This window comes from Myxocyprinus asiaticus, chromosome 2, assembly GCF_019703515.2.
Source record: "Myxocyprinus asiaticus isolate MX2 ecotype Aquarium Trade chromosome 2, UBuf_Myxa_2, whole genome shotgun sequence".
NCBI classification, from domain to species: domain Eukaryota; kingdom Metazoa; phylum Chordata; class Actinopteri; order Cypriniformes; family Catostomidae; genus Myxocyprinus; species Myxocyprinus asiaticus.
Genome location: NC_059345.1, coordinates 62,563,188 through 62,589,234, shown reverse-complemented (window position 1 = coordinate 62,589,234; position 26,047 = coordinate 62,563,188). Strand labels below are relative to the sequence as shown.

Sequence of the window (26,047 nt, the reverse complement as noted above, 5' to 3'; positions counted from 1 at the left end):
CTGGGTACTCGTAGTACACTTCTTTTCATTGCATTGTCAGGGTAAACATATTACTCACCCTACTAGACTACAAAATGTGTACAATTTGAGATGCACATTATAGCCCATTAAATGTAATGGGGATCAATGAAGATATGCCGATTGGCTAATTTTCCAATTATTATTATTTTTTTTTTGCATTACACACTAAACAAGTTAGCAACAAGTAATGTTCCTAAAGTTCAGTATTCTGTTAATTATATCTAAAGTAAGTCATGGGGACACACAGCAAATGGCAAATGGAACCATCTCCTGAGAATGACCCAAACACAGAGCATCACAGATGCATACATATATTATGTACTTTTTAAACATGTTTTTATAAATATTTTTTATTCATATTCAATACTTTGGTATTGTTGTTTGGCAATACACACTTCTGGCAAGTCAATCGATAAGTTACTATTAAATCTCAAATAGCTGAACTCTTTCCAGATCCTCTCGTTTGGCAGATATTGCTTTTTGCATTATTACCAAGTCACACCTATGAATAATCTGTTTCATTTCATCTAAAATGGTGTTGTGCTTTCTGATTTATAACACACAACACACCCACACGAACACACATGCACGCAAAAAATAATCACCATCATCCATAGACATATATACAGCATTCAAATACTTGTGACATCCAAATCGCCACAAATGTAGCAAAAAAGTAATTCTACACCTGTTTCTCTTCACTCCTCACACACTGACTCCCCAAGATCGACTGCGCCCCCTCGAGTCAGTCTGCGCATTTTGCTAAAGTCGTGATCGGAGCGGAGGTACGATAGAGATCCACCCTCATGCATGCCCAGCTCATGGGGCTGAACATGGGCAGGTAGAGGACGCATCTCCCCTTCACTCCTCCAGAACAGACAATAGTGCTGGGGATCACTCACACCAAACAGACCAGCGCAGGTTTGGGCCAGCACATCTATGTTATCCCCTGCCTTCCAGAGAATTGTCCGCACTGCACTACGACTGTCATCCTGGAATAACACGCGGACGAACCTCTACACAAGAAACACAAACACACAGAGTTAGGGGTGGATTTGAGAACTATACAACAAGTACTGAGAAATAATTAGAAAACTTGAATAAAAAATTCAGCAAGGCTCTTCCTCTGTCTCTGAAATGACTATTCTTCTACTGTCCTTATCAAGGTTGTAGCGGGGGAAAACAATTATATCCAATAATATCGAAGCATGTTACATCACCTCATGATCCAATCAAATCTTGATGGATAAAATCAAGCCCCGCCCTAGATCATGTCTTGATATTCTGTTTCACTCAGAAATACGTCACATTACGGAAGTTACGTGTTGACAAAGCGGTTTAACCTCTCGCGACCCCGCGTACACATGCGTGGACATTGTATTTTCACTTTGCTAAACGCAACACACAATTTAAATAAATTTAAACTGACTGATCTCAGTTTAGGAGACTCTGTGATATCAGTAAAGGGTTCACCTTTCGATGTACGGAGTCATCTGACAAAACGACATGGCACAGTTCACAGCGGAGTTTATCTTTGGGAGAAATGCCAAGAAAACTACATGTGGTAAGAAACCTGATTAGGTTTTTACATTGAAACTTGTTTAAAAGAGTCAAAAGATTAAAGTCTCTAGTGTCATCTGATATGCCATTTTTTAAATTTGAGCGATTTATCACGAAACGCTACTCTGCTAAACCAAAGTCCTTCTAGCATGTCAGTCCACTGTCGGCCATCTTTGGAATGCCCTCGGGGGCTATTTCCAGTCATGCCAGTGCAGCTCCTATCTACTTAAAATAAGGGACATTCATTTAAATAGAAGTGACTCATCTCTGCTAAATAATCTCTGGCTAAACACAATGTACACTAATGTGTACTTTAGCAAATGTTTTCCTTAGAAATCCTATATTTACTGTGCATTATCACATTGAGAATCAATGGGTTCATCCAAAAGCTGAAAAATGTTGCTTTCAGAGGTTAATATGGAGTTGGGATTAAAATATGGTGCATTTCGAACTGTTCTGAGACCAGTGTAGACAGACAGCACACTGGAGGTTAAGTCATTCACTAAATGGGGAGCAAGGGAGCATCCTATAGCTCCCTATGAAGCTAAGTGCATTCACTCCTAAAATCTGACCAAAAGTTCAGTTTCAGCCTGCAGATGATGTTTGGACCACTCATCATGTTTGGCAGACACGGAACAATGGTAATCAGTACATAGATTCAGAATTTATAATGTATAATTTTATTTTAACATGGTTGGCACTGGCAGTGATTGGATGAGGCTGGTCATTACTTTAAATCCAAATTAATTATGCTAATTTCTGATGTTATGTCTGTAACATCTCAAAAACATAAATAACCAACACTACTGCAAACATCATAAACAATTGATAAAAAAAAATAAAATAAAAAAAAATAAAAAAAATCACTTTCTACAACTTGGTATTATTTAAAATTAGTCCTGCTGTCCACATAAGCTGCCATCAATTTTTAGGAGAACTATTTTCTCTAGAATTTTTTGTTTGTTTTTTGTTGCATGTTTATTAGGTGCTACTAGTTACAAATCAAAAAAGGGAAATAGAAAATGCACACGGCACTCACGCTCGGGTCTCAGGAGGTTAAAGCAGGGGTCTTCAAACTTTTTCACACCAAGTTGTTATTTTCAGAAATCTGAATTCTCATTTAAAGAATTCTTCCTGATAATCTGGCTATTAGTGAATTAAAGAGTGTAGTAAAGAAAAGGAACAATTAAGACGGTTGGTGTATGTGTCTTGGTTTCAACCTGTTTCTGCTGACTGTCCTTCTGGGTTTTTGCTTCTTGGCCCCGCCTCCTGCTCCACTTCCTCAAGCTCTCTTGAGCCTCACTGGTCAAACTACAGGTGGGCATGCTCCCAGGCATGCTCTGAATCAGCCATAGACTGGCATAAACACTTGTCAAGTAGTATCCACCTGTAAAGGAAGAAAAACCACAAAGACGTCATGACAAGCCTGTATATCCTACTTTTACGTTTACCTGTTCCCCAGGGGAGGGTGTAAAATCATGGTTTAAAAGAAAATTCAGGGCTCTGCACAAATGTCTGCATGCTTAAAAGTTTAAAATGACAACAAATTAGCAGAACTCTCTAATATCTTTAATCCTTTTTCAAACCCTAATGAACTGCCTACAGTCTACAGGGTTGTAGCGTTGAGTTAATTGGTGTTGATCGTTTAGCTAATGAAAAATTAAAAAAAAAATATATTTCTAAGACTTTTCCAAGAGCTCAGTGAAATGTTCTATGGTTAGTTTTTGAAGATTCCTGATAATGGTTGTATTGCGGGCACCGCTGTCACCCAATAAAAGATCAAATATTTCTATCTTTGGCAGCACCTGCTGCAAAGAGCTGTGTACGTGGATGCAGCAGGGTTTTGATAGCACAAGCAAATCTGCAAATGAACTAGTAATGTGGGCTTTTTCTGTGTTATGGAAGTAGCATTTGCTGTCAAATTGTTTAATATTATTTCTCAGAGAGTACTAATTACTAGTATATTTAATCATTTGTACAGTTGTGCTCAAAAGTTTGCATACCCTTGGAGAATTGGTAATATATGTACCATTTTTAAAGAAAACATGAGTGAGCAGGCAAAACACATTTCTTTAATTTCTTATGGGATTCATATTCAACTGTAGGTTATAACAAAATAGCACAATCATAAAACAAAACATGGCAACAAAGAAAAAAATTAAATGACCCCTGTTCAAAAGTCTGCATACCCTTAGATCTTAATACTGTGTATTGCCCCCTTTAGCATCAATGACAGCGTGCAGTCTTTTGTAATAGTTGTCTATGAGGCCCCAAATTCTTGCAGGTGGTATAGCTGCCCATTCGTCTTGGCAAAATGCCTCCAGGTCATGCAAAGTCTTTGGTCATCTTGCATGAACCGCACGTTTGAGATCTCCCCAGAGTGGCTCGATGATATTAAGGTCAGGAGACTGTGATGGCCACTCCAGAACCTTCACCTTTTTCTGCTGTAACCACTGGAGGGTCAACTTGGCCTTGTGCTTAGGGTCATTGTCGTGCTGGAATGTCCAAGAGCGTCCCATGCACAGCTTTCATGCAGAAGAATGCAAATTGTCTGCCAGTATTTTCTGATAACATGCTGCATTCATCTTGCCATCAATTTTCACAAGATTCCCCGTGCCTTTAGAGCTCACACACCCCCAAAACATCAGTGATCCACCACCATGCTTCACAGTGGGGATGGTATTCTTTTCACTATAGGCCTTGTTGACCCCTCTCCAAACATAGCGTTTATGGTTGTGACCATAAAGCTCTATTTTGGTCTCGTCACTCCAAATTACAGTATGCCAGAAGCTGTGAGGCGTGTCAAGGTGTTGTCGGGCATATTGTAACTGGGTTTTTTGTGGCATTGGCGCAGTAAAGGCTTCTTTCTGGCAACTCGACCATGCAGCTCAATTTTGTTCTGTGGGTTACCTGTGGGTTTTTCTTTGTATCCCGAACAATTCTTCTGGCAGTTGTGGCTGAAATCTTTCTTGGTCTATGTGACCTTGGCTAGGTCAAGAGATCCCCGAATTTTCCACTTCTTAATAAGTGATTGAACAGTACTGACTGGCATTTTCAAGGCTTTGGATATCTTTTTATATCCTTTTCCATCTTTATAAAGTTCCATTACCTTGTTACGCAGGTCTTTTGACAGTTCTTTTCTGCTCCCCATGGCTCAGTATCTAGCCTGCACAGTGAATCCATGTGAGAGCTAACAAACTCATTGACTATTTATACACAGACACTAATTGCAATTTAAAAAGCCACAGGTGTGGGAAATTAACCTTTAATTGCCATTTAAACCTGTGTGTGTTACCTTGTGTGTCTGTAACAAGGCCAAACATTCAAGGGTATGTAAACTTTTGATCAGGGCCATTTGGGTGATTTCTGTTATCATTATGATTTAAAAAGGAGCCAAACAACTATATGATAATAAATGGCTTCATATGATCGCTATCCTTAAATAATTTGCATGATCATTCATATTTTCAAAATCACTGCCAAAATTTCACAATCTGCCAGGGTATGCAAACTTTTGAGCACAACTGTATGTATTTTCCAAAACCCATGCAGATAGACATCGGACTTGACTAAAATGGGCGTGAACCCAACACTAGCATCTACCCTGACTTAGATGTGCTAAGGCAGCATCCTAATTAAAATGGAACTGCTCTTCATGGGCACCAAATATGAATGTTAAAAGTACCAGAACTTGGTACCAAGTGGATACTAATATTAAAAAGATGTTACAATACCAGCCTTCTGCAGTACAGGTAGTATAAAGTATTGACTCAATCAGGTACCCACACACTGTTTTACTGGCAGGTGGCTAATTTCTAAGTGAGCGTGCTCTGTAAAGAGTGCTCGCACCTCACGGTAATGCAGATGCACAACTGAACTGAATCTGACATTTGTCTACTGACAATTTCAACAGTAGGGCTGCACAGACTATGAAGTGAAGGCACAGCTGAACTTGAAATAAGTTGCTTGCTAAATACATAACTCACATTGTGAATAGGCTGTTGCCATGTGCTACGAAGTGCAAAACCCTAATGTCGCAAAAAAATGATAATATGTACACAGTAACTATGTAGCTAAAATAAAACAAAAAATAGCTATTTTTCAGGCTTTTCCAGCTAATGTGCATGCACATTTTATAGTAAACAAGTAACTGGCTCTTTCAACTATAAGGTGGGACAACAGCCTTCATCCCCTTATAATTTCTCTGGTTAAAGTAAATTTTTGGGAGTCTGCATATGATGCTAAAAAATGCTGTCTTGGTAACCAGATCACAAGGGTTTGCAAAAGAGCATTTTGTTTTTGAGGTGATTTTTTACCTTCTCCTGTCAGCCATAATGGATCCAGCAGCTCCATCATGTACTCCGTCTCTAGCAGCAGTTGCGGGATATTACACTGAACTAGCACATAAGACAATGCTGGTAGGAAGTCCTCAGACCCCACTTCATTATCTGTAGAAAGAAAATAGGATAGTAAACTTTTCATGGATTAACCCCAAAATAAAAATTTCACCCCAAAATGATAATTCTATTTATTTAACTATGAATTTATTTCAGACTATCTATTTAAATTTAACAGTTAATTGGGAAGTCCTATTCCTAACTATAAACTATTTAGAAAGTTATAAATTACAGCTGTGACAGTAAATCTTTACTCACCAGGCTTTGTACCCATGGCTCTGTACACACTCTTGCACACCTGCAGCAAAAGCAACACCTTGTCAATTGGCGAATGGCTGCGTTGCATTAACGTGAGTTTTTTCTTTGCTCTTTCTATGCCATGAACGTCAAGGACCCCCACTCGTACACCCAGATGCTCTAGTGCCCCCTCCTGGCAGGCCAGCATACTGTCAGTGATCCTCTGTAAAGAGCCATCCCTTGTGTGAAGAGAGACAAGCGTCTGCTGCATCTGAACCTTCAATGGTTTTAACACGCAGCCAAACAGAGCCTTTTCCAGTGCTAGATCTGTGGGTCACATGACAGTAAAGGAAGAGGATAATAAGTCTGCATGTTGCAGAGTTTCTTTTGTGCATGTGTGTTGTTAACTTGGGGAGAAATGGTCAACAGAAGGCCCACATGAACTCTGTGGCTGCAGAATTTGAATAGCTGCCATTCACAAACTTCCCGTCACATGCATATTTATTAAAGAAATGTTTAAGGTTCAAAACAAGTTAAGTTCTATGGACAGTATCTGTGGCAATTTTGACTCATTCATCAGTTTGTAAAAATAAACCAAAATTGTGTTTACAGTACTGCACTCACAATGGAAGGCATTTCTGAGGGTTTAAAGCAGCATGTATTATTGTGAAAACACTTATTCTAGTATTATGCATAAAAATGTGTTGAGTTGTAAAGTTGTCTTCCTAGGATTAGGGTTGTAGGGTTGCCCCCCAACCCCCACCCATCATGGGGGCTGCAGCGGCATCCCGTACGCCATTACTTGTGTAATTCTTGTGGGTGGATTTTTCTGTGTGTAATCACTTCCTTTCTGGTATCCTTGCATGTGTTGGGTAAAAGTTACCTTGTTAACCAGATTTACACGGTCATGACATTCCACAGACAAGGTTACTAAGTGTTTTTATAAGACTACTCTCATTTCAACATGTATAATGTTTAAGTCTGGTGGTTATATTTTTGAAACAATGTGTATTTTAACGTCTATCCCTGTGCAACACCTTGCCCCATAGACTTCCATTAAAAGTGCAAATTTATTGACAAAGCTTAACTTGTATTAAAACCAGAACATTCTTTTAAATAGTTTGGCTAATTTGATAATGCTCTTAAGTACCAATAAAAGTGTAGTCCTCTCAGTTTAATGCTTTTATTTTTACCATATTTAAAAGCATTCTGCAAAATTCTGCAGATTTCCAATACAACACAGAACATGTAAAATAAGTGTACAGATTCCACATATGCCTATTAATCAGTAATCTGTGCCTAATTCTAATTTCTTCTGAACATGTACAATATTTGCTCCAGCACTATTTTAACACGCTTATGCCACTGAGCAGCTTGACAATAGATAAATAAGCTCCTCTGTTCAATACAAATTATTGTTTGTACAGAACAAGAAAGAGCCAGACACATTATAGCAAAAAGGAAATATCACACCCATCTCCTCTTCTCTCTCTCGCTCTCTCTCTCTCTCTGTGCTTCCTGAAGTATGCGTGGGAATGTGCTATGTGCTAATGATAAATGCAAAGAGGAAAATGCAAATGCCTCCACTAAAATCTGAAACAGCATCCATCCCTACAGACCCAGAGATATGGGTCGGTTTTAAAATTGCTTGCTTTGATTTGGGGGAGATAACTCATGATAACTCATCTTAGTTCTTCCAGGGACACAAATTATAAAATACTGGATGTTTTTCATTTAGTGTTTTGATTCTTCCATAATATACTGTATATATAAAAAAATCTATAAAATAAAATTTCATTTCAACTTGAGTCTAACTTCTAACCAAGGTATAATAACCGAAGTGGAGTTTTCCAAAATAACATAGCTAAACATAGGAAGATTTTGCTTCTTAAAGTAATTATTGGAAAACATTGCTTTTTAAAGCTGATGTGTGTAATTGTTTCCGATGTCAAAATACTTTCTCCCATCCCAGCCTGTCCAGTACGGCTGTGGCGATCTGCACACTTGATACCATCACGTTCAGTGGAGATTGACATAGCGTACCGACAGCAGAAATGCGAAATCAGACACTCAGGAAGTGTCTGTTTAAGATGATTACTCAAGAGACAGATTATGTCTCACATTCTTCCTCTGGACTGGTTCGTGTCAACCATTCTGAAAGACGCGTCCTTTCATTTTCAGATAGCCTCAGGCCATTTCTGAGATTCGCCTTTGAGAAGACTGCATACCAGTTCAAAATCCTGAACTTCAGTTTGCCCCTGGCTCCCCACACATTTATGAAATCAGTGGGTTCTGCGCTTTTTCTGTTGAGGCTGAGTGGTGTCCTTGTATTGAACTGCCTTGACAATTGGTTGCTATAAGCACAATCTGAGGAACAATGCAGGCACAGGTATCGGCTGCTTGCACATCTGGAGCACTTGGGCTTCAAAGTCAATTGGCATATTGATAGCATACTGGTGCCAGTCGGCAAGTTTTCATATTGGAATGAAACTCAATTCGGTGGCCATGTTACCACATCTGGCTGACAAATGCACTCAATCAATCCTCTGGTGCTTGACGAGTTCAAGTGAGGGATAGACCTACCACTGCAACAGTTCCAGTGGGTTCCACAGGGCCGCTGTGGCTGCTGTAACCCCATGGCCTTATTACATATGAGACCTCTCCAATGTTGGGTCAACTTGGGAGTCACTCATCACATGTGGCGACATGGTCTCTTACATCTCCCAGTACGCGCTATTCTTAGCCGTGCTAGCTATGTGAAGATTGTACTTTATGCATTGTACTGAATGCGCTTACAGGTTCTCTGTTTGGGTCACTGGATGCAGTAAGCTTGCGCGTACTCTCTTTGAAGACCGTGCTGTTACTTGCTTTGGCTTTAGACAAACGTGTTGAGGATCTTCAGGCCCTGTCTCTCCATGATATTTGCTTAGAATTCAGACCCAGCTTGTCAAAAGTAATTCTCAAGCCTAGGAATGGTTATGTGCCCAAGGTTCTGGCCACTGCATTTAGAGATCAGGTTGTAACCTAATACGCTTTCAACAAATCCTCCTCCATTTGAATCGGACAAGGCACAGAGACTACGCATGCTATGTCCTGTGAGGGTGTTAGGCATATACTTTGACAGTGCGAGTCAATTTAGGCTGACAGATCAGCTTTTCATCTGCTTTGGAGGCATTTCAAAAGGTTTGGCCATCTCCAAGCAAAGATTTTCTCACTTTATTTTCCACGCATTGCGCTCGATTTTGATTCGCAAGGCAATCAGTGTCCCATGGGTGTTAATGCCCACTCTACCAGGAGTTCGGCTTCCTCCTGGGTTTGGAAGAAGGGTTGTCCTTGGAGGACATCTGTCCGGCTGCAGGTTGGGAATCTAATAACTTTACCAGGTTTTATAACTTGGATGTTTCTTCTCTCTCTCCCCAGATTCTTACAGTGAAGGAGAGTTGTCATTGTGCAATTGTGCAGATGCCAGAAGGTTCTGTGTCAAAACTGACTGGTACTTGGAGCTATTCATGATTCCCACCACCTTCACTAAAGCCCCAGTTCCAGCTGAAGAAAAGCAGCCCTAAAGCATGATGCTGCCACCACCATGCTTCAATGTGGGTATGGTGTTCATTTGCTGATGTGCTGTGTTGTTTTTGTGCCAAACATACACTGCCATTCAAAAGTTTGGGGTCACTTGACTGAAATGTTTCTCATGATCTTAAAAACCTTTTGATCTGAAGGCGTATGCTTAAATGTTTGAAATTAGTTTTGTAGACAAAAATATAATTGTGCCAACATATTAATTTATTTCATTACAAAAATAAAATGTTATTTAAAAAAAAAAAAGTTTTTGAAATGGATGACTTGGACCGAATAATAAAGAAAAGCAGCCAATAAGTGCCCAACATAGATGGGAACTCATTTAATACAGTTTTAAAAGCATCCCAGTGTGATACCTCAAGAAGTTGGTTGAGAAAATGCCAAGAGTACGTTTCTGCAAATTCTAAGCAAAGAGTGGCTACTTTGAAGATGCTAAAATATAACATATTTTTGGATTTTTTTAGTCACAACATAATTCCCATAATCCCATTTCTGTTATTCCATAGTTTTGATGTCTTCACTCTGATTCTAAAATGTGAAGAAAAAATAATAATAAAGAATGAGTAAGTGACCCCAAACTATTGAACGACAGTGTACCTTTTACAATTTGGGGCAAAAAGTTCAATCTTGGTCTCATCAGAACATAACGCATTTTTCCACATGGTTTTGGGAGACTGGATATATGTTTTGCAAAGTTTAGCTGGGCTTGGATGTTTCTTTTGACGGAAAAGCCTTGCATCTTGCCACCCTGCCCCTTAGCCCAAACAGAGAAGAATATGGGAGATAGTTGTCACATGTAGGGAGCAACCAGTACTTGCCAGAAAGAGCTGCAGCTCCTTTAATGTTACTATAGGCCTCTTGACAGCCTCCCTGACCAGTGTTCTCTTTGTCTTCTCATCAATTTTGGAGGGACGTCCTGTTCTTGATAATGTCACTGTTTTGTCATACTTTCTCTACTTGTTGATGACTGTCTTCACTGTGTTCCATGGTATATCTAATGCCTTGGAAATGTTTTTTAGCCCTCACCTGAGCGATACCTTTCAATAATGAGATCCTGTTGATGCTTTGTAAGCTCTTTGTGGCCCATGGCTCTTGTAGTAGCATGCAACCAAGAAGATGTCAGAAAAATCCTACAAGAACAGCTGAGATTTATTTGGAGTTAATCAGAGTCACTTCAGGTGAAGGCAGGTTTGTACTATTTCACATGAGCTTGAAGATTGGTTGATTCTAAACACAGCCACATACCCAATTATAAAAGGGTATGCACACTTTTATTTTTTTCTCTGAAATGTGTCACTTTTTTTTTTCAGTGGTATTGCATAGGTTGTAATTTTTACATTAAAGGTGCAAAAATTATTATATGATTTATCTGCTGTTTTAACAGGGGTGTGTAGACTTTTTATATCCACTGTAGGACCAACAGGGAAACTAGACAGGCTTCTTATTAGGAACCGACAGGGATCCAAAACCAAGGAGAACAACCGACAGAGACCTAACAGGAAAATGGAAGCGCAAACAAAACAATACTTATATACTTTTTAACTAGAAATGTTCGCTTCCGTACATCTCTGTGATGTGCGCTCATGCGAGGGATGACGTAAGCTCGTTGGTAAGGTCACGCGTCACGTGGAGGAGTCAGGAAGCGTGTCATTGTTTACAAGAGAAACTTGTGCCGTTCACAAACCAAAACAGTCCAAAACAATTTAAAAACAATATATATATAAAATAATAATAATAATTTCCAAATAATAATAATAAAAAAACAATGTAAACAATGGCGCGCTTCCTGACTCCTCCTCCACGTGACGCGTGACCTTACCAACGAGCTTACGTCATCCCTCTCATGAGTGCACATCACAGGAAAATGGAAGCGCAGCGGAAATTCTGTCAGGAAGACACGGGGTAGGATCCAATCATAATTCAGCATCTGCTTTATAAGTTCTGCAGGTGTTGTTCATTGTTTGTCATGCGCACTGGTTTCACTCATTCGCATATGAGTGAAACATAATCTTCATTCATGCTGCTTTGCTTTTCAAGCAAACAATCGCTTCATATTTGGATTATATATTGCTGGTTTACTCACCTAGACATTCACATTGATCTATGCAGCTGGTCTCAACAGCAAGACATGCAAGTCCAAAGTTTTTTCTTTTCTTGGGGGAACAATTTTTCAATTACATCTAGCTGGTGGTCATTGGAGTTTAGGTTTTGCTATCAATGATCTCAATTCCCTCATCATCATATATTCATATCAGTATGGCTTTTCAAGCGGCAAGGTTTCATTTTCAAGCGTACTTGGTATGTTTTTCCAGCGTGGCGGCGTGTAATGTGGGTGAGCCTTGTTGAGGTTTTCATTGCTCATATCAACAGTGTTTGCATGCCTGATTATATTCCTGCATTGGGAAATCAGTTTCTATATCATACACATCGATTATGCATAGTACTTCAGTGTACTTGGTCTGATTACACTGCCTGGCCAAAAAAACAAAAAAGTCACCGTTTGGATTTAAATAAGCAGATACTTAAGAGCCTATGATTGGATCATTATTGCAGTGATTAATATGTTTCAGCTGGCATCAATTATTTTAACCATAACTGATGCAGTGTGTAGCTTCTCATTTCTTAAACAACCATGTTGGAAGACGTATCCTGTGGTTGTGGAAAAGATGTTACTGTGTTTCAGAAGGGGCAAATTATTGGCCTGCATCAAGCAAATAAAACAACTAAGGATATTGCTGAAATCACTGGAATTGTGTTAAGAACTGTCCAATGCATTATTAAAACCTGGAAGGATAGTGGTGAACCATCAGCTTCGCGGAAGAAATGTGGACGGAAAAAAATCTTGAATGATCAAAACGCTTGGTGGAGTCACATCGTAAAAAATCGACAGTAGAACTCACGGCTATGTTTAATAGTGAAAGTAAGAGCATTTCCACATGCACAATGTGATTGGGACTAAACAGCTTTGTGGCCAAAAGAAAGCCACTCGTTAGTGAGGCTAATCAGAAAAAACGACTTCAATTTGCTAGGGAGCATAAAGATTGACTGTGGAGCAATGGAAAAAGGTCATGTGGTCTGATGAGTCCAGATTTACCCTATTCCAAAGCGATAGGCACGCCAGGGTAAGAAGGGAAACGCATGAAGTGATGTAACCATTATAGTGCCCACTGTACAAGCCTCTGGAGGCAGTGTTATGATGTGGGGTTGCTTCAATTGGTCAGATTTAGGCTCAATAACGTTATGCGGCAATAAAATGAAGTCAGCTGAGTACCTGAAAATAGTGAATGACCAGGTTATCCCAGCAATGGATTTTTTCTTCCCTGACAGCATGGGCATATTCCAGGATGACAATGCCAAGATTCCTCAGGCTCAAATTGTGAAAGAGTGGTTCAGGGAGCATGAGGAATAATTTTCACACATGCATTGGCAACCATAGAGTCCTGACCTTAACCCCATTGAGGTTTGGGATGTGCTGGAGAAGACTTTATGGAGTGGTTCAACTCTCCCATCATCAATACAAGATCTTGGACAAAACTTAATGCATCTCTGGATGGAAATAAATGTTGTGACATTGCATAAGATTGTCGAAACAATGCTACGCTGAATGCATGCTGTAATCAAAGCTAAATGCGGTCCAATGAAATTTTAGAGTATGCAAAAATTTGTTTTGGCCAGGCAGTGTATCTCCTTCAAGTTCCTGTCAAGTCTCGTGTTTCTCTCGTCACTCCAATCGCACGTGAAATCACGTAGATTTTGATTTACTTCGCATGTTTACGTACGCTGTTCTCTTAAAGGTAAATGCTCATAGGCTGCTTTGTGCCTTCTGACTCCTGGTGGTAGGATGTTGTGAAACAAAATTACTGAATTACACTCAAATAACAGAGCAGCATGCCTGGGCCATTTCAAATATGGTGACAAATATGTCCCTTGATGTTAGATCATGATAAATATTCAAATAGTAATGAAACACCCTTCCAAGGCATTTTTCTATGCTTCTTCCTTATTAAATAATTTATATGTTTTAATTTTATTGTCTGCTCATTTTAGATAATATATACTTTTTCAATTCCTGATATCCCTTTCCCCTTTTTATCTAGTACAGCAATTCATGACATTTACAGATTTGTGTTTATTTTTTCAGATATGTGCTGGTAGTGCAAGGCCTTTCAATTGTGCTAACCTAATAATTGCATTTAACTATCGCATGGTTCATTATGTGTCATGCCGTTTATTGCTAAGGTCCATGTGTGAGATTTTTGCAAATTATTTAATGGTATATTAATTATTTTGACTGTGGAGTGGTTATGATGCTTTTGACATCATAATTAATCTTTTGGAGAATTTGTCATTGGCGTTTGTCATGGTGTTTCGACAAAGTTTTACACTCCGCTTCTATGAGTGTACACTGAATTGTAATTTTAATATTCTTAAGATGGGCAGTCATCTATTTTGAGTGTACCTGGCTAATCTGACTTAATGCATCTAATAACATTTAACAGTGGTGTTTTTCATTATTGATACTGGAATTATTGTCTAAGCTTCTGTACTTGGTTCTATTCTGGCAATATGTTAAACATTTCTATTAAATGGTTCTCAATGCATGCTTTGTCAACATCTTATAATTAGGTAAGTGATGGTATTTTCACTCTGTGTAAGATTTCACTGTTCTGGGACAGTTTTAGGTATATTCTTTTGAAGCAGATACCTAATATTTAGTCGATTAAGCTTCACACTTCATGAATCAATTTGTGTTTCTTTTTTACTAAGACTTCGACAAAGCTAAGGTATCTTCATCTCATCATAGCTCGCATTTACATATTTGCCCTCTTGATCTGCTTCTTGTGGCATTCATCAGTTCTTCAACCTTCAGTCATCTAAGTTTTCAAGTTCAAGTTATTTATATGCACATTTCAAAACATTAAAACCAAATATCAAAACATAAAAATGGCCATTACATTTCAAAGGCCAAAGAAAACTGATGATTCTTGAGGTGGGTTTTAAACATATTAATAGAGGCGGAGGACCTAATAGACAGTGGTAAACTATTCCACAGCTTCTCCTAAACAGCGTAATGTGCCGTCCAAATGCGGAAACTGCAGCGTGTCTTTTTGGCTGTGAGACTAGCGTTCCAAGATGCAGCAACTTTGGTGTGTTTTCTGCCTAATCGTTCTATATTCTTATCTATGCAGTTGCTGCTATGGTCCTCATCGGGCAGTAACATTTAAGTAGCAGGTAAATTAAGGTATTTGTGTTTCTGGTTATTTGTGTTCAAATATAAATAAATAAATAAATAAATAAATAAATAAATAATATTCCTATAATAATAAATTCCTTTTGGGGTAGGTTCATCTCCCCTGCCATCATTGTCTTCCTGCAGGATCTGACGGTTCGAGCAAAAATTCTGAATGCTGAACCATAGGACGGGGCTTATTTTTCCCCCATATCATCATTATTCTCATTCATTCCAAGTCCTTCTGGTAGAAATGGAAGTGCAACAGTAATTTTGTCAGGAAGACTTAGGGTAGCATTACACCATTCATTAAATTAAGGTGTCTCATCCAATCAAAATTCAGTATCTGCTTTATAAGTTCCGCAGGTGTCATTCATCATTTGTCTTGTGCACTGGTTTCACCCCCCATCCACCCCTTCACCACCAGTTAAGGTCCTGTTGTAGGGGTAAGTTATTCTCCCCTGCTGTCATCATCTTCCAGCAGGATCTGACGGTTGAAGTTAAAATTCTGAATGCTGAACCGTAGGACTGGGCTTACGCCAAAGGAAAATTTTCTACCCCATATCATGATTATTCTAATTTATTCAGAGTCTTTCTGGTAGAAATTATCCACAACAAACATCCCACAGCGAACTGGCACAAGACAGAGAACACAGGGAGATTAAATAAGAAATTAGGAGGTTAGCGAGACAGGGCAGGTATAACAGATGACTAGATAACCAGGCAAACGAAGGGGCTGGGTTTCACTTAAGACACAGCAGATACGATGTGCACATGGCAATGAAAAACCAACAAAGCCACATGCACTCATACAACAAAAAACATGAGTGTCAGGATCCAGCCACAAAAATTATAAACAAGATCAACAGAAGTGGCAGGATCATGACAGTAGAAGCTGCCATTCAATCTGTGCCGTGTTATCGATCAGGTAGAACTATTCTTTCGACCACTAAAGATAGCTTCACTAATAATCTTCCAGATTTGTCTTAAATACTCAGTAAGCTAAAAAGTTCAGAAGAACTTGATTTAGTAACAAAGAATATAGATACATCTCTCTCTAGCACTCTAAAGAGTGTTGCCCCCATTTGATTAAAGAAAGTTAAAGAGAAAAGCCCCACACCGTGGTACAATGATCACACTCATGTTCTCAAGAGAGCAGCTCGAAAAATGGAGCTCAAGTGGAAGAGTACAAAATTAGAGGTGTTCCACAGTGCATAGAAGTATAGTAGCTAGCTTCAGAAAGGCTCTAAAAGCTGCCAGGTCTGCATCTTTAAGCAAACTTATAGAAAAACAACCACAACAATCCTAGGTATTTATTCAGTACTGTGGCTAAATTGACAAGGAGCAAAGCTTCAACTGATCCAGATATTCCCTTGCAGCACAGCAGTAATGACTTGAATTTCTTCACTAATAAAATTGAGACCACCAGAAAGAAAATTGGAATTATGCAATCGTCTGCCACAGCATTTCAGAAGACAGTTTCTCATAGTATTTCCTGAGAGCAACTGCAGTCCTTTGCTGTTATAAGGTCAGAAAGAGCTAACAAAACTTATTAAAGCATCAAAATCAACAACATGTATGCTAGCCCCTCTACACACTAAGCTACTGAAAGAGGTGTTTCCTGTAATCTCAGGGCCTCTTCTCAATATTATTAACTCCTTGCTATATAAATTAGGACATGTCCCCAGAAGTTTTAAGCTGGCTGTTATCAAACCGCATAACAAGAAACCACAGCTTGATCTTGGAGAATTTGCTAATTATAGACCAATCTCAAATCTCCCATTTAAGTCTAAAATACTAGAAAATGTTAGTGTCCTCCTATCTATGTTGACTTTTACTGAAAAGCAAAGTATGGAGTGCCACAAGGCTCAGTATTAGGTTCTCTGCTTTTCTCCTTATATATGATTCACTGGTAGCCCTTTTCCACTGAAATTGCAGTGGTTCTCGTGCCGAGCCTGTGCTTTGCTTTTACTGTATTACATTGCTAATCAGGATTGCCAGGGACGACATCAACTCTCAAGATGGCAGGTAACGAAATTACATTATTTTGAATATACTTTTCAATGTGGCTTAACTTGATAAGTTCTATAAACTGTAACAGTGGAATCGTTATTAACATTGATGTAGCAGATGGCTGTATTTGGATTTTTTCCACAGCAAATAATATAATGTTTACGTCTTGATTGAGAATGCCACTGGTTTACTAAACAGAGAGCCACGATCTTCCTAACTTAGTGGGTAGTCCCCTTACTGAATAAAACAATGCACAAAATAAGATTTGAAGAGTGTAAGGAAAGCTAACAAAGTTGGCAAATCTAATAACTCAATCAGCTGCAGAGGACACCAAACACCGGCATGCATCATTTCCTGCTGTATCTCCTCGTAGACTCTTTTATCTTTTGTGATCTGTCTATTTATCTCGGATCTGCGTAGAAGAGCATTTTGCAAGTAGTGCTTGTTTCGTCCCCGTTTCCTCAGCGCTTTTGATGTCTGGCATTTTTGTGGGTTTTTATTGTTGTTATAGAGTGATGAAGTATTCCTTGCTGCAGATGATAGCTACTTGTGTTTTATGTTTGATAGCAATCTATTCATTGAAAATCACATTTCCAGTGTTTGCAGTACAGCATTCTTCGACCACGTCACATGTGTTTCTGATGACGAAAAGCTAACTCATGCATTCATGATCACAAGACTAGATTATTGTAATGCACTACTGGGTGGATGTTCTGCAAACTCAATAAATAAGCTTCAGTTAGTTCAAAATGCTGCAGCTAGAGTGCTAACTGAACCAAGAAATATCATCATATCAGCCCAATACATTGACTACCTGTTAAGTTTTGCATTAATTTTAAAATATTTCCAATAACTTTGGATTAAGGTTTGAGTGGCCTAGCTCCTCAGTACTTAAGTGACATTCTATTGTGCTATAACCCATCACATTCACCATGATCACAAAATTCCAGCCTGTTAATAGTACCTAGAATATCAAAATAAACAAAAGGATGTAGATCCTTTTCCGATTTTGCTCCTAAACTATGGAATTGCCTTCCTAACACTGTTCAGGACTCAGACACACTCCAGTTTAAGTCTAGAATAAAGACTCATATCTTCAGCCAGGCATACACCTAACTTATCCTAAAACCTGTAGTTATGCTGCATTAGTCAGATCTGCCAGAACCAGAAACATTTCTTATATTCTATAATTCTGCTTTAAAGTCAGTGGCATCTCCACTAATATTATTCTACTTGCTTCACTGTCTCATCCTCAGGATACATATCAGAGCCTGCTAGATCCAGATTTGGTCCAGCCCAATGTTCGACTCCCACCGCTATATGTCCCTGAGCAATGACTACTAACTGCAGGCATTGCCAACCAGACAGCAAGGGGTGCTTCAATTATCACTGACTGCATCACTTTAATCTATTGCAATAGACTTCACAGAGGATGAACTGCTGCCAACTCCTACCAAATAACAAGGGATACTTCACTGGCCACTGCCTGCACCTTGGACTTAGGATGGACTTCACCGGAAATGAACTGCCTCTGGCTTCATCTTGGTCATAAGATGTACTATACTCTCTTAAAATGGAATACAGACAATAAATTAATTCCAACTATAGCCTTCATCAGCCAAATAAAAAAGGAAACTGCATCTACGTGCACTTTCACAGTCAATTCGGAATGGACTTCAAAGACACTTAATTATTAATCTTACAGTTCAGTCAATATCCTTTAGTTTTAATCATTGCCCACCAACATCTACTCAGTTGACTCAATTAATACATGACTTTTTATTACACATAGATGACTAACATTGGCATTATATTCATGCTGTTTAGCCAGAGGGGAACTGGCTCCCCCAACTGAGCATGTTTTTTTTCCATTAAATAACATCTTATGGAGTTCTGGGTTCCTTGTCACAGTCGCCTTTGGCTTGCTCACTGAGGGCATAAAGACAAATAATCTTTAAAGCATGTTTTCTTTTAAACTGCTCAGTGAGGATTTAAAGTCATTAAAGACATTACAGCATAATTTTCTGTTACAGCATAATTTTCTGTAAAGCTGCTTTGAAACTATGTGATTTGTAAAAAAAAGAAAAAAGCACTATACAAATAAAAACTGTGACTTAACTGTGGAAGATGGCACTAATACTTGTTATAGCGCCCCTTGTGGCAGTGCTGGATGCAGCAATTTGTAGAAATCGATCTTGCATAAGAGTTTGCATTGACATAGATTATATTTTGGGTCTAAATCACTTTGGATTAAAGTGTCTACTAAGTAACAACTTACCAAAACAGTGATGCCTCCTTACCTTTCTCGTTCTCTGGCACCAACGTCTCAATTGGAGGCTCTATTTCTCCTGCTTCAAGAAGAAGGCTTTTGGCTTGGGACAGAAATCGCCTCACTTCCTGAAGCAGCTCCACAGTAGAAGTCTGTGTTGAGGCCTCCATCTCTTGCCTCTGTTTCTCTAAGAAGTCCTGCACCAATGATCCAAACGTGGACCGTCTGTCACAGGAGAGTTCATCCACTAATCGAGCCACTCGCCGTTCAGGAGCAAACACACAGACAAAAGCAGCGGTCATGCGGCGAAGAGTTGAGGTTGGGTTTGCGGAGGGAAAACGGGTTCCCCTTGTGGCAGGGGGCCACTGGTGGGTGGAGTCTGCTTGGGCATCCTCCTCCTCCAGACTGCTGAAGGAACTATTACTGTCCAGTTCGGCAAGGGAAGGAGCTCGAGTCCTCTCCAAAGCAAGACAAACCTCACCATCTTCGGGATCTTTGTTTTCAGCATTGCCTTGTTGGGGTAAAGAGTTGCTCTAGGAGGGGGTGAGGTAAAACAAAGTTCATTTGACCACTTGGCATTACAAAAATACTTTCAAAAACATATCCCGGTCACAACCTTTCATAACTACAGTGTAGTGTAGGCACGGTATGTGGAATATCATTACATTGTTTGTAAGAGGCGGTTCAATCAGTAAAGGTTATATTTGCGCTGACCTCTCTCCACCCATGCTCGCATGCATGGTGGCTGTGATTTAGCCATGTAGGATGTGTTTCTTGTGTTGGTCCTGAAACAACACTACTGTAAAACATAGTCCTAGTCCTTACACTATCCCTAACCCTAACCATTAACTACCCTAAAATCATAGGGATGATCATGATAAATTGATCTGAATGTTGGACAAGCCTTAACCACAGCTGTAAGCCTAACTCTACACTTTCCCATCCCTATAATTTGATTGGTTGATAAGTATTATCCATATAATGCTTTACCTTACCAGCCTAACCCTATCCATAAAATGTAACTGGCTGTTAGGAATGCTTTTCAAGCTTCTGCCGTAATCCTAGCCCTAATCCATCAAGGATATTAACACAGGAACATGTCTAGTCATGCTAAGCCACTTGGGTACGGTGACCATGATTTAGCCATCTAGAATATGTTCCTAGATCAAAATCTTTTGTTGGTCCTGGAACAACATTACTGGCAACATTACATAGTCCTAGTCATAAACTTAACCTTAACTACCCTTAAATCAGGGTGTAATGATAAGTTAAGAATGTTGTACAAGCCCCAACCATAGCCCTAAGACTAACCTTTTTCTATACATAAAAATGGTTAATAGGAATGTTGATCAAGTCCAAGGCCTATCCCTAACCATAAATACTGGTCACAAAACCAACAAGCATGTTGATACAAGAATATAATCTACCTTGCAAAATCATGATCAACCAAGAGTTCACATACTTACAGGCGGTATATGTCCCAACATCTGTTCGTCCTCCTCTTCTGAAGTTGGAGACAGTGCCAGGGTCCTCCTGAGGACATTCATTCCACCAGTCCGTCTCGGACCTCCCTGGCTAGAATTCTGTCCATGCGTCTCACCCTGGGTTGGGTCAGATTCTCCGCCCGACAGACTGAGAGAAGTTTCATTGGACACCCGGACCCTTAGGCTGCGTTTAAAGCGGTGGCGCTTGTGTGAGGCGGCTCTGCTGGGTTGGGGCGGTTGCAGGAAAAGGGGGTTGATGAAACAGGGGCTAAACACTCTGGATGTCCGGTGGGGTGCTGAGGGTGGAGGGGGTCCATTAGGAAGGCCAGAGGATGTCTGGGAGCTCCAGAAGTCTGAAAGAGAGACAAAATAGATATAGAGATGGTAAACAGACTTTTAGATCATGAATTATTTCTCAAATCTCACGATTAATAATTTAAAATTAGTGCTGTCAGTCAATTAAACATTTGAATCGCGATTAAATCGCATATTTTTTTTGTAGTTAATCACAATAATTAAATTAACATTAAACATTTCCCAAAGTCTAAATGAGAGTTTGACTAATTGAAAGAACTTTGCATATTCATTGCAATGGGCATTAAATCTCTTAATCTCTCATCCTCCGCAATATTAATCTGCCAGTAGACTGTGACTATCCTCTTTGTTACAGCAATCGTGAAGCTGCGTTCATGATTCACGTTAGAGCGTCAACGCTAGCGTCCAGAGCTGCTTTGAAATCACCATGAAAAGCGCTTCCAGACAAAAACGTCTCATTCTACGTTTAGGTGATAGTTCAGACTTCACTTGCTTCTGTTGTAATTACAATGCCCTTACAAGTCCCATTTGGATTTGTTTTGTACATCAAATAGCGCTAAAAGCTCCTGTCTCCATCATTTTATCACTGACAGGTAAGCTGTCAGAGATTCTTTTATTTACTGAAATAACAACCTCCATGGCTCTATCATAGGATAGTATTACAACAGTACCACCCATAGAATGTCAATGGGACCGCCGCATTATGCTATTTTATGCTAAGCTTGTAGGCTCATCTTGGTAGAAGGGCTCTGGCACTCTGTCTTTTTATTAAGTGTGTGTCAGTGTAATGACTCTGGGCGGACATATTACAAAGGTTCCGCCCTTCACACAAGTGTTTATGCGTATTAAGGGTAAATGCGTTAATCGCGATTAAGAAAAATTAACGCGTTCATCTTTTTAAATTAATCGCAAGTGTTAACGTGTTAATTCTGACAGCTCAATTTTTTAAAAAAAACATTAGTTATTAAATTTCTTTTCTTTTCTGTTCGGTTCTATTTTGTTCTGTTATGCTCTAATGTAATCCATTCTACTTTATTTTTTGTGTTCTGTTCTATTATATTATGTTCTATTCTGCTCTTTTCTAATTTATTCATTTGCATTCTATTCTTTTGTACTTTTTTACACTGTTTTCTTTTCTTTTCTTTTCTATTCAATTCTGTTCTGCCTCTATTCTATTCAATCGGTCTATATCTATGTATCTTACCAAAACCCAGATGCGAAATGCTTTCTAGCTGTGTGTGTGTTGTGGCCTGTGCAATTGCTTCTGGGAGCTCCAATGGGAAAGGCAATACATCCCTGGAAACACACACACACACACACACACACACACACACACACACACACACACAAAGAGTTGATTATATGTGGCAATTACATAATGAGAAATACTCATTTTCTCTACATGAATCATTGTCCTGTAAAGTTTGTTGGTTTATTGTACCTGCTGACGGTGTAAAAGGCCACTAATCTGCAGAGATCTGGGAAGCTCAGGGCTGAACTTTCTAAAGAAAACGCTGAACAGAGACAAAGCACAGTGAACTCTTTTAAAATGTTACCTGATATAAAACTATGTCTGCCAACCTTAGCTATTGTTTAATACAGAAATTGTGAGAGCGTGTCTCATATGGTGGTTATTTCTTTAAAATAATTAACAATTTTGCAATCTTTGTGCGGACCAAATGTATGGGAATCCTAAAACAGCTTAACAGTTTAAGTTCATCTATAACAAGTCTAGAAATTTATGGGAGGCAGGGCATGATATAAAACTGAACATGTGTGTGTGGGTGTGATGTGTTAAACTCACTTGAGTCTTCCTCACGGATGGGATACTGTGACACACTCACACTGGCCTCCTGCACTCGCACACACAGAACTTTCCTGTGGGAGGCACTACATTTACACACCAGAAATGTCTACGGACAGAGGAAAAACAGGTACAATTAATTAAAACTCATTATATATGATATAATAAGATAAAAAACATAAACAATGTACAGATTTACAGATGAAAAGTGCAAATTTGCACAAATGTGCGAGACTGCGAGTACTAAACTCCTTTATCCCTACTGATTTATTCTGCGTGTTGAAGGATTGGAGTCCTTCACGAGCCGTGTTTGACACCACTAATGCAGAGTCAAACAGTTGGTGGGGATATTTAACAGCAGGACATATCTATAAAGTACAGTGAGTTTTTATTGCATTTGCACTCGTACGTTTGGTTTTTCACCACACACACACAGGAAGGTGTGCATAGTGGCTCACCTGTAAGTGTGACCTTGTTACTATCAATATTATCCATCATCAGCTGGCATTTACATTAGAAGTAATTAAACCAGGACTATGTCAAATGAAAGCTGTTTTTCCACTATGTCAGTGTTTCAGTTATTGGACTTTAAAGTAACAGTTTCTGTTCAGATTTTCTGGCAGTATTTTCACCTTTTTACTATTTCAGCTCAAAACCGAAAATGTCACTTTATTGCATCTGGCCTAAAAAATTTGTTAGCCAAAATTTCTGTGCTTACCTAGTTTTCTAGATTGTAATTAGATTACTTTTGATTACTAGTTATTCTGTCAGTACACTAATCATGCAACTCATTTCTTAGAAACCAAATTGTGCTTTTAGTTTAAGAACTAATAAATAGAATATAGTTTATAACAGGGACTAAAAAAGGAACGAAACGAAAACCGAAAATGAACAAACTTTTTAGCAGAACGTAATCAAAAACTGGAACAAAGAGATTTTCAATTGTTCTGGAGAGAAAACTTTATTTTTAAATGCTGGTAAGTGGTTATAACCAGTTCATTTTGTTCTGATATTTTTTTCATGAAATTAAAGGCCAAAGGATTAATCACAGTACATTTTTGGAACTACACAACTTCATGTTGCCTGAAAAAATGAAACATGTTTTTTGATCCTGAAGGAAACTGCTGCATCACACATTTCTTTGCCTAATTGCCTGTTGTGGATGTCACATTTTCTGAATGAAGACCTTTTTAACAACTATGTATAAATACTACATATACATGCACAATACAGATACAAGGAAAATATTATTAGAGGTAAAAGTACATTTCTCAGTTGTCATTTCTAAGTCTTCACTTAATTACTGTAAGATATGATGCATTAATACAGATTTGATGCAGACGGGTTTTGACTGAGAAGCAGATCTGTAAACAAAATTATACTTAACTGTTAATTAACTGCTTGTTATGATTTCTATGCCGCTAAATCCACCACACACAAAAAATTTACTGATTATTTTCGGTTATTTTGTTGGGGCAAGTGGCTTATTTTGGGCTTTTTTTTCCCAAACCACGTTGCTTGTTTCTTTTGTGAGATCTGGCAATACTGCAACTGGTATTTCACCCAGCCCTTAGTGCAGATACTGTCATTTTAAAAGAACGTTATTAACGTTCTGTTATTTTGTTCTAACCGGTAACCTTTTGGAAAGGAAGCTGCGGAACTTCTGAACCGGAACGAAAAAATACAGTTTTGTTCAGAACGAACCGAAATGAAAAACATTTCGTTTTTAGTCTCTGGTTTGTAACATAAAATATAAGTAACCATGTTTACCTATCTGTCACTCACTCGAAGTTGTGTCGATGTAGTGACACTAGGGGTCACTCTTGGGAGCCCGAAACACCTCTGATCTTTGAAAAAAGGCCAATGAGAATTGGCGAGTGGAATTTGCATGCCACTCCCCTGGACATACGGGTATAAAAGGAGCTGGTATGCAACCACTCATTCAGATTTTCTCTTCAGAGCTGAGCGGTTGCATTCAGTGCACTGAATACAATACCTCTAGAAAAACTCACCTCGCTAAAGACTGCTGGATTTGATGGCGCATTTCAGCGGCTTCTCCCCCTCTGTGCCTGTACAGTGCAGAGAACGCCCCTGGGCGCTTCGGCAGAGCAAAAAATAGTATATTCTGAAAAAGAGTATATTTTCCATTCATAAAAGAGCGGCACACACGGCACATCTTTTTAAAGATGCCCTTCCTTTTGTGTGTTATTCTTGGTCGCGGTCGCTATCTCTCCGCTTTCGACGGCCACGATCGCTGTCTTACATGTCTGGGCGCTGCCCACGCGGAGACATCGTTCGTGGATGAATCATGTTCTCATTGCGAGAAAATGACCATGGCGACGTTGCGGTCGCGGTTTGCATTCATAAGAAAGCAAGCCACCCCAGCGGCTCCCCGCCTCGGTCCTTCTACTTACGGGTATGAGGCTGTGCCGATTAGCACTGGGGCCGATTTGGGGACCTCAATGGGACCACCTCCACCGGGGACCATTCCCCAACACCCTTGCTTGCCCCGATCGCATGCTCTGACAAGATCGCCGGCTCATCTCAGGGCGGATTCGACATCTCGTTTGGTGCCCCGGAAGATGATGAGTTATCGAGCGCAGCATCGGAGAGTGGGCTCGTCCCACAGGCGCTGAGGCTTCGGCTGGGTTTTCACCTTCCGGAACGGTTGCCCAGTCTCAGGCCGACGCGGAAATGACGGACATGCTTTCCCGGGTGGCCGTGAGCGTCGGGCTAGGGTGGAACCCTCCACTCTCCCCTGAACCCTCACGGCTCGACGATTGGTTCCTGGGCTCGGGGCGCCGCTCACAGCCGCGCCCCTCCCCTGTTCCTTTCTTCCCAGAAGTGCATAAGGAGCTGACGAGGTCATGGGAGGCACCTTTTACAGATCATGCCAATCTGTCGCCGCCTCTTCAGCCCTTGGACAGACCTGGCATTTCTATGGGCAGGGGTTCCCCTAGAGCAGGTCTCCAAATGTGTCGTGGTTACAACAGACGCCTCCAAGATGGGCTGGGGCGCCGTATGCAACGGGCACACAGCCACCGGTTCTTGGACTGGCCTGCAGCTGCGTTGGCACAACAACTGCCTAGAGTTGTTGGCAGTACTGCCACCTTGTGGAGGTTTTGGCCGTTGATC

At 39.7% G+C, this 26,047-nt stretch overlaps 1 protein-coding gene across 2 annotated transcripts in view; it reads right to left on the bottom strand.

Annotated features, from left to right (window-relative positions):
- Nucleotides 1–287: 287 nt before the first annotated feature.
- The window catches only part of LOC127452912 (ras and Rab interactor 3-like), a 61,891-nt gene continuing 36,131 nt past the window's right edge, over nt 288–26,047 (bottom strand). For both annotated transcript variants that reach the window (XM_051718793.1, XM_051718800.1), the window contains exons 3-11: nt 22,913–23,021; nt 22,550–22,622; nt 22,313–22,404; nt 20,776–21,146; nt 19,341–19,842; nt 6,237–6,542; nt 5,898–6,029; nt 2,802–2,968; nt 288–1,037 (exon numbers count right to left, since the gene is read on the bottom strand). In XM_051718793.1, coding sequence (XP_051574753.1) covers nt 720–1,037; nt 2,802–2,968; nt 5,898–6,029; nt 6,237–6,542; nt 19,341–19,842; nt 20,776–21,146; nt 22,313–22,404; nt 22,550–22,622; nt 22,913–23,021 — 2,070 coding nt within the window. In that variant the 3' untranslated portion in view covers nt 288–719. The remainder of the gene's footprint in view (nt 1,038–2,801; nt 2,969–5,897; nt 6,030–6,236; nt 6,543–19,340; nt 19,843–20,775; nt 21,147–22,312; nt 22,405–22,549; nt 22,623–22,912; nt 23,022–26,047) is intronic.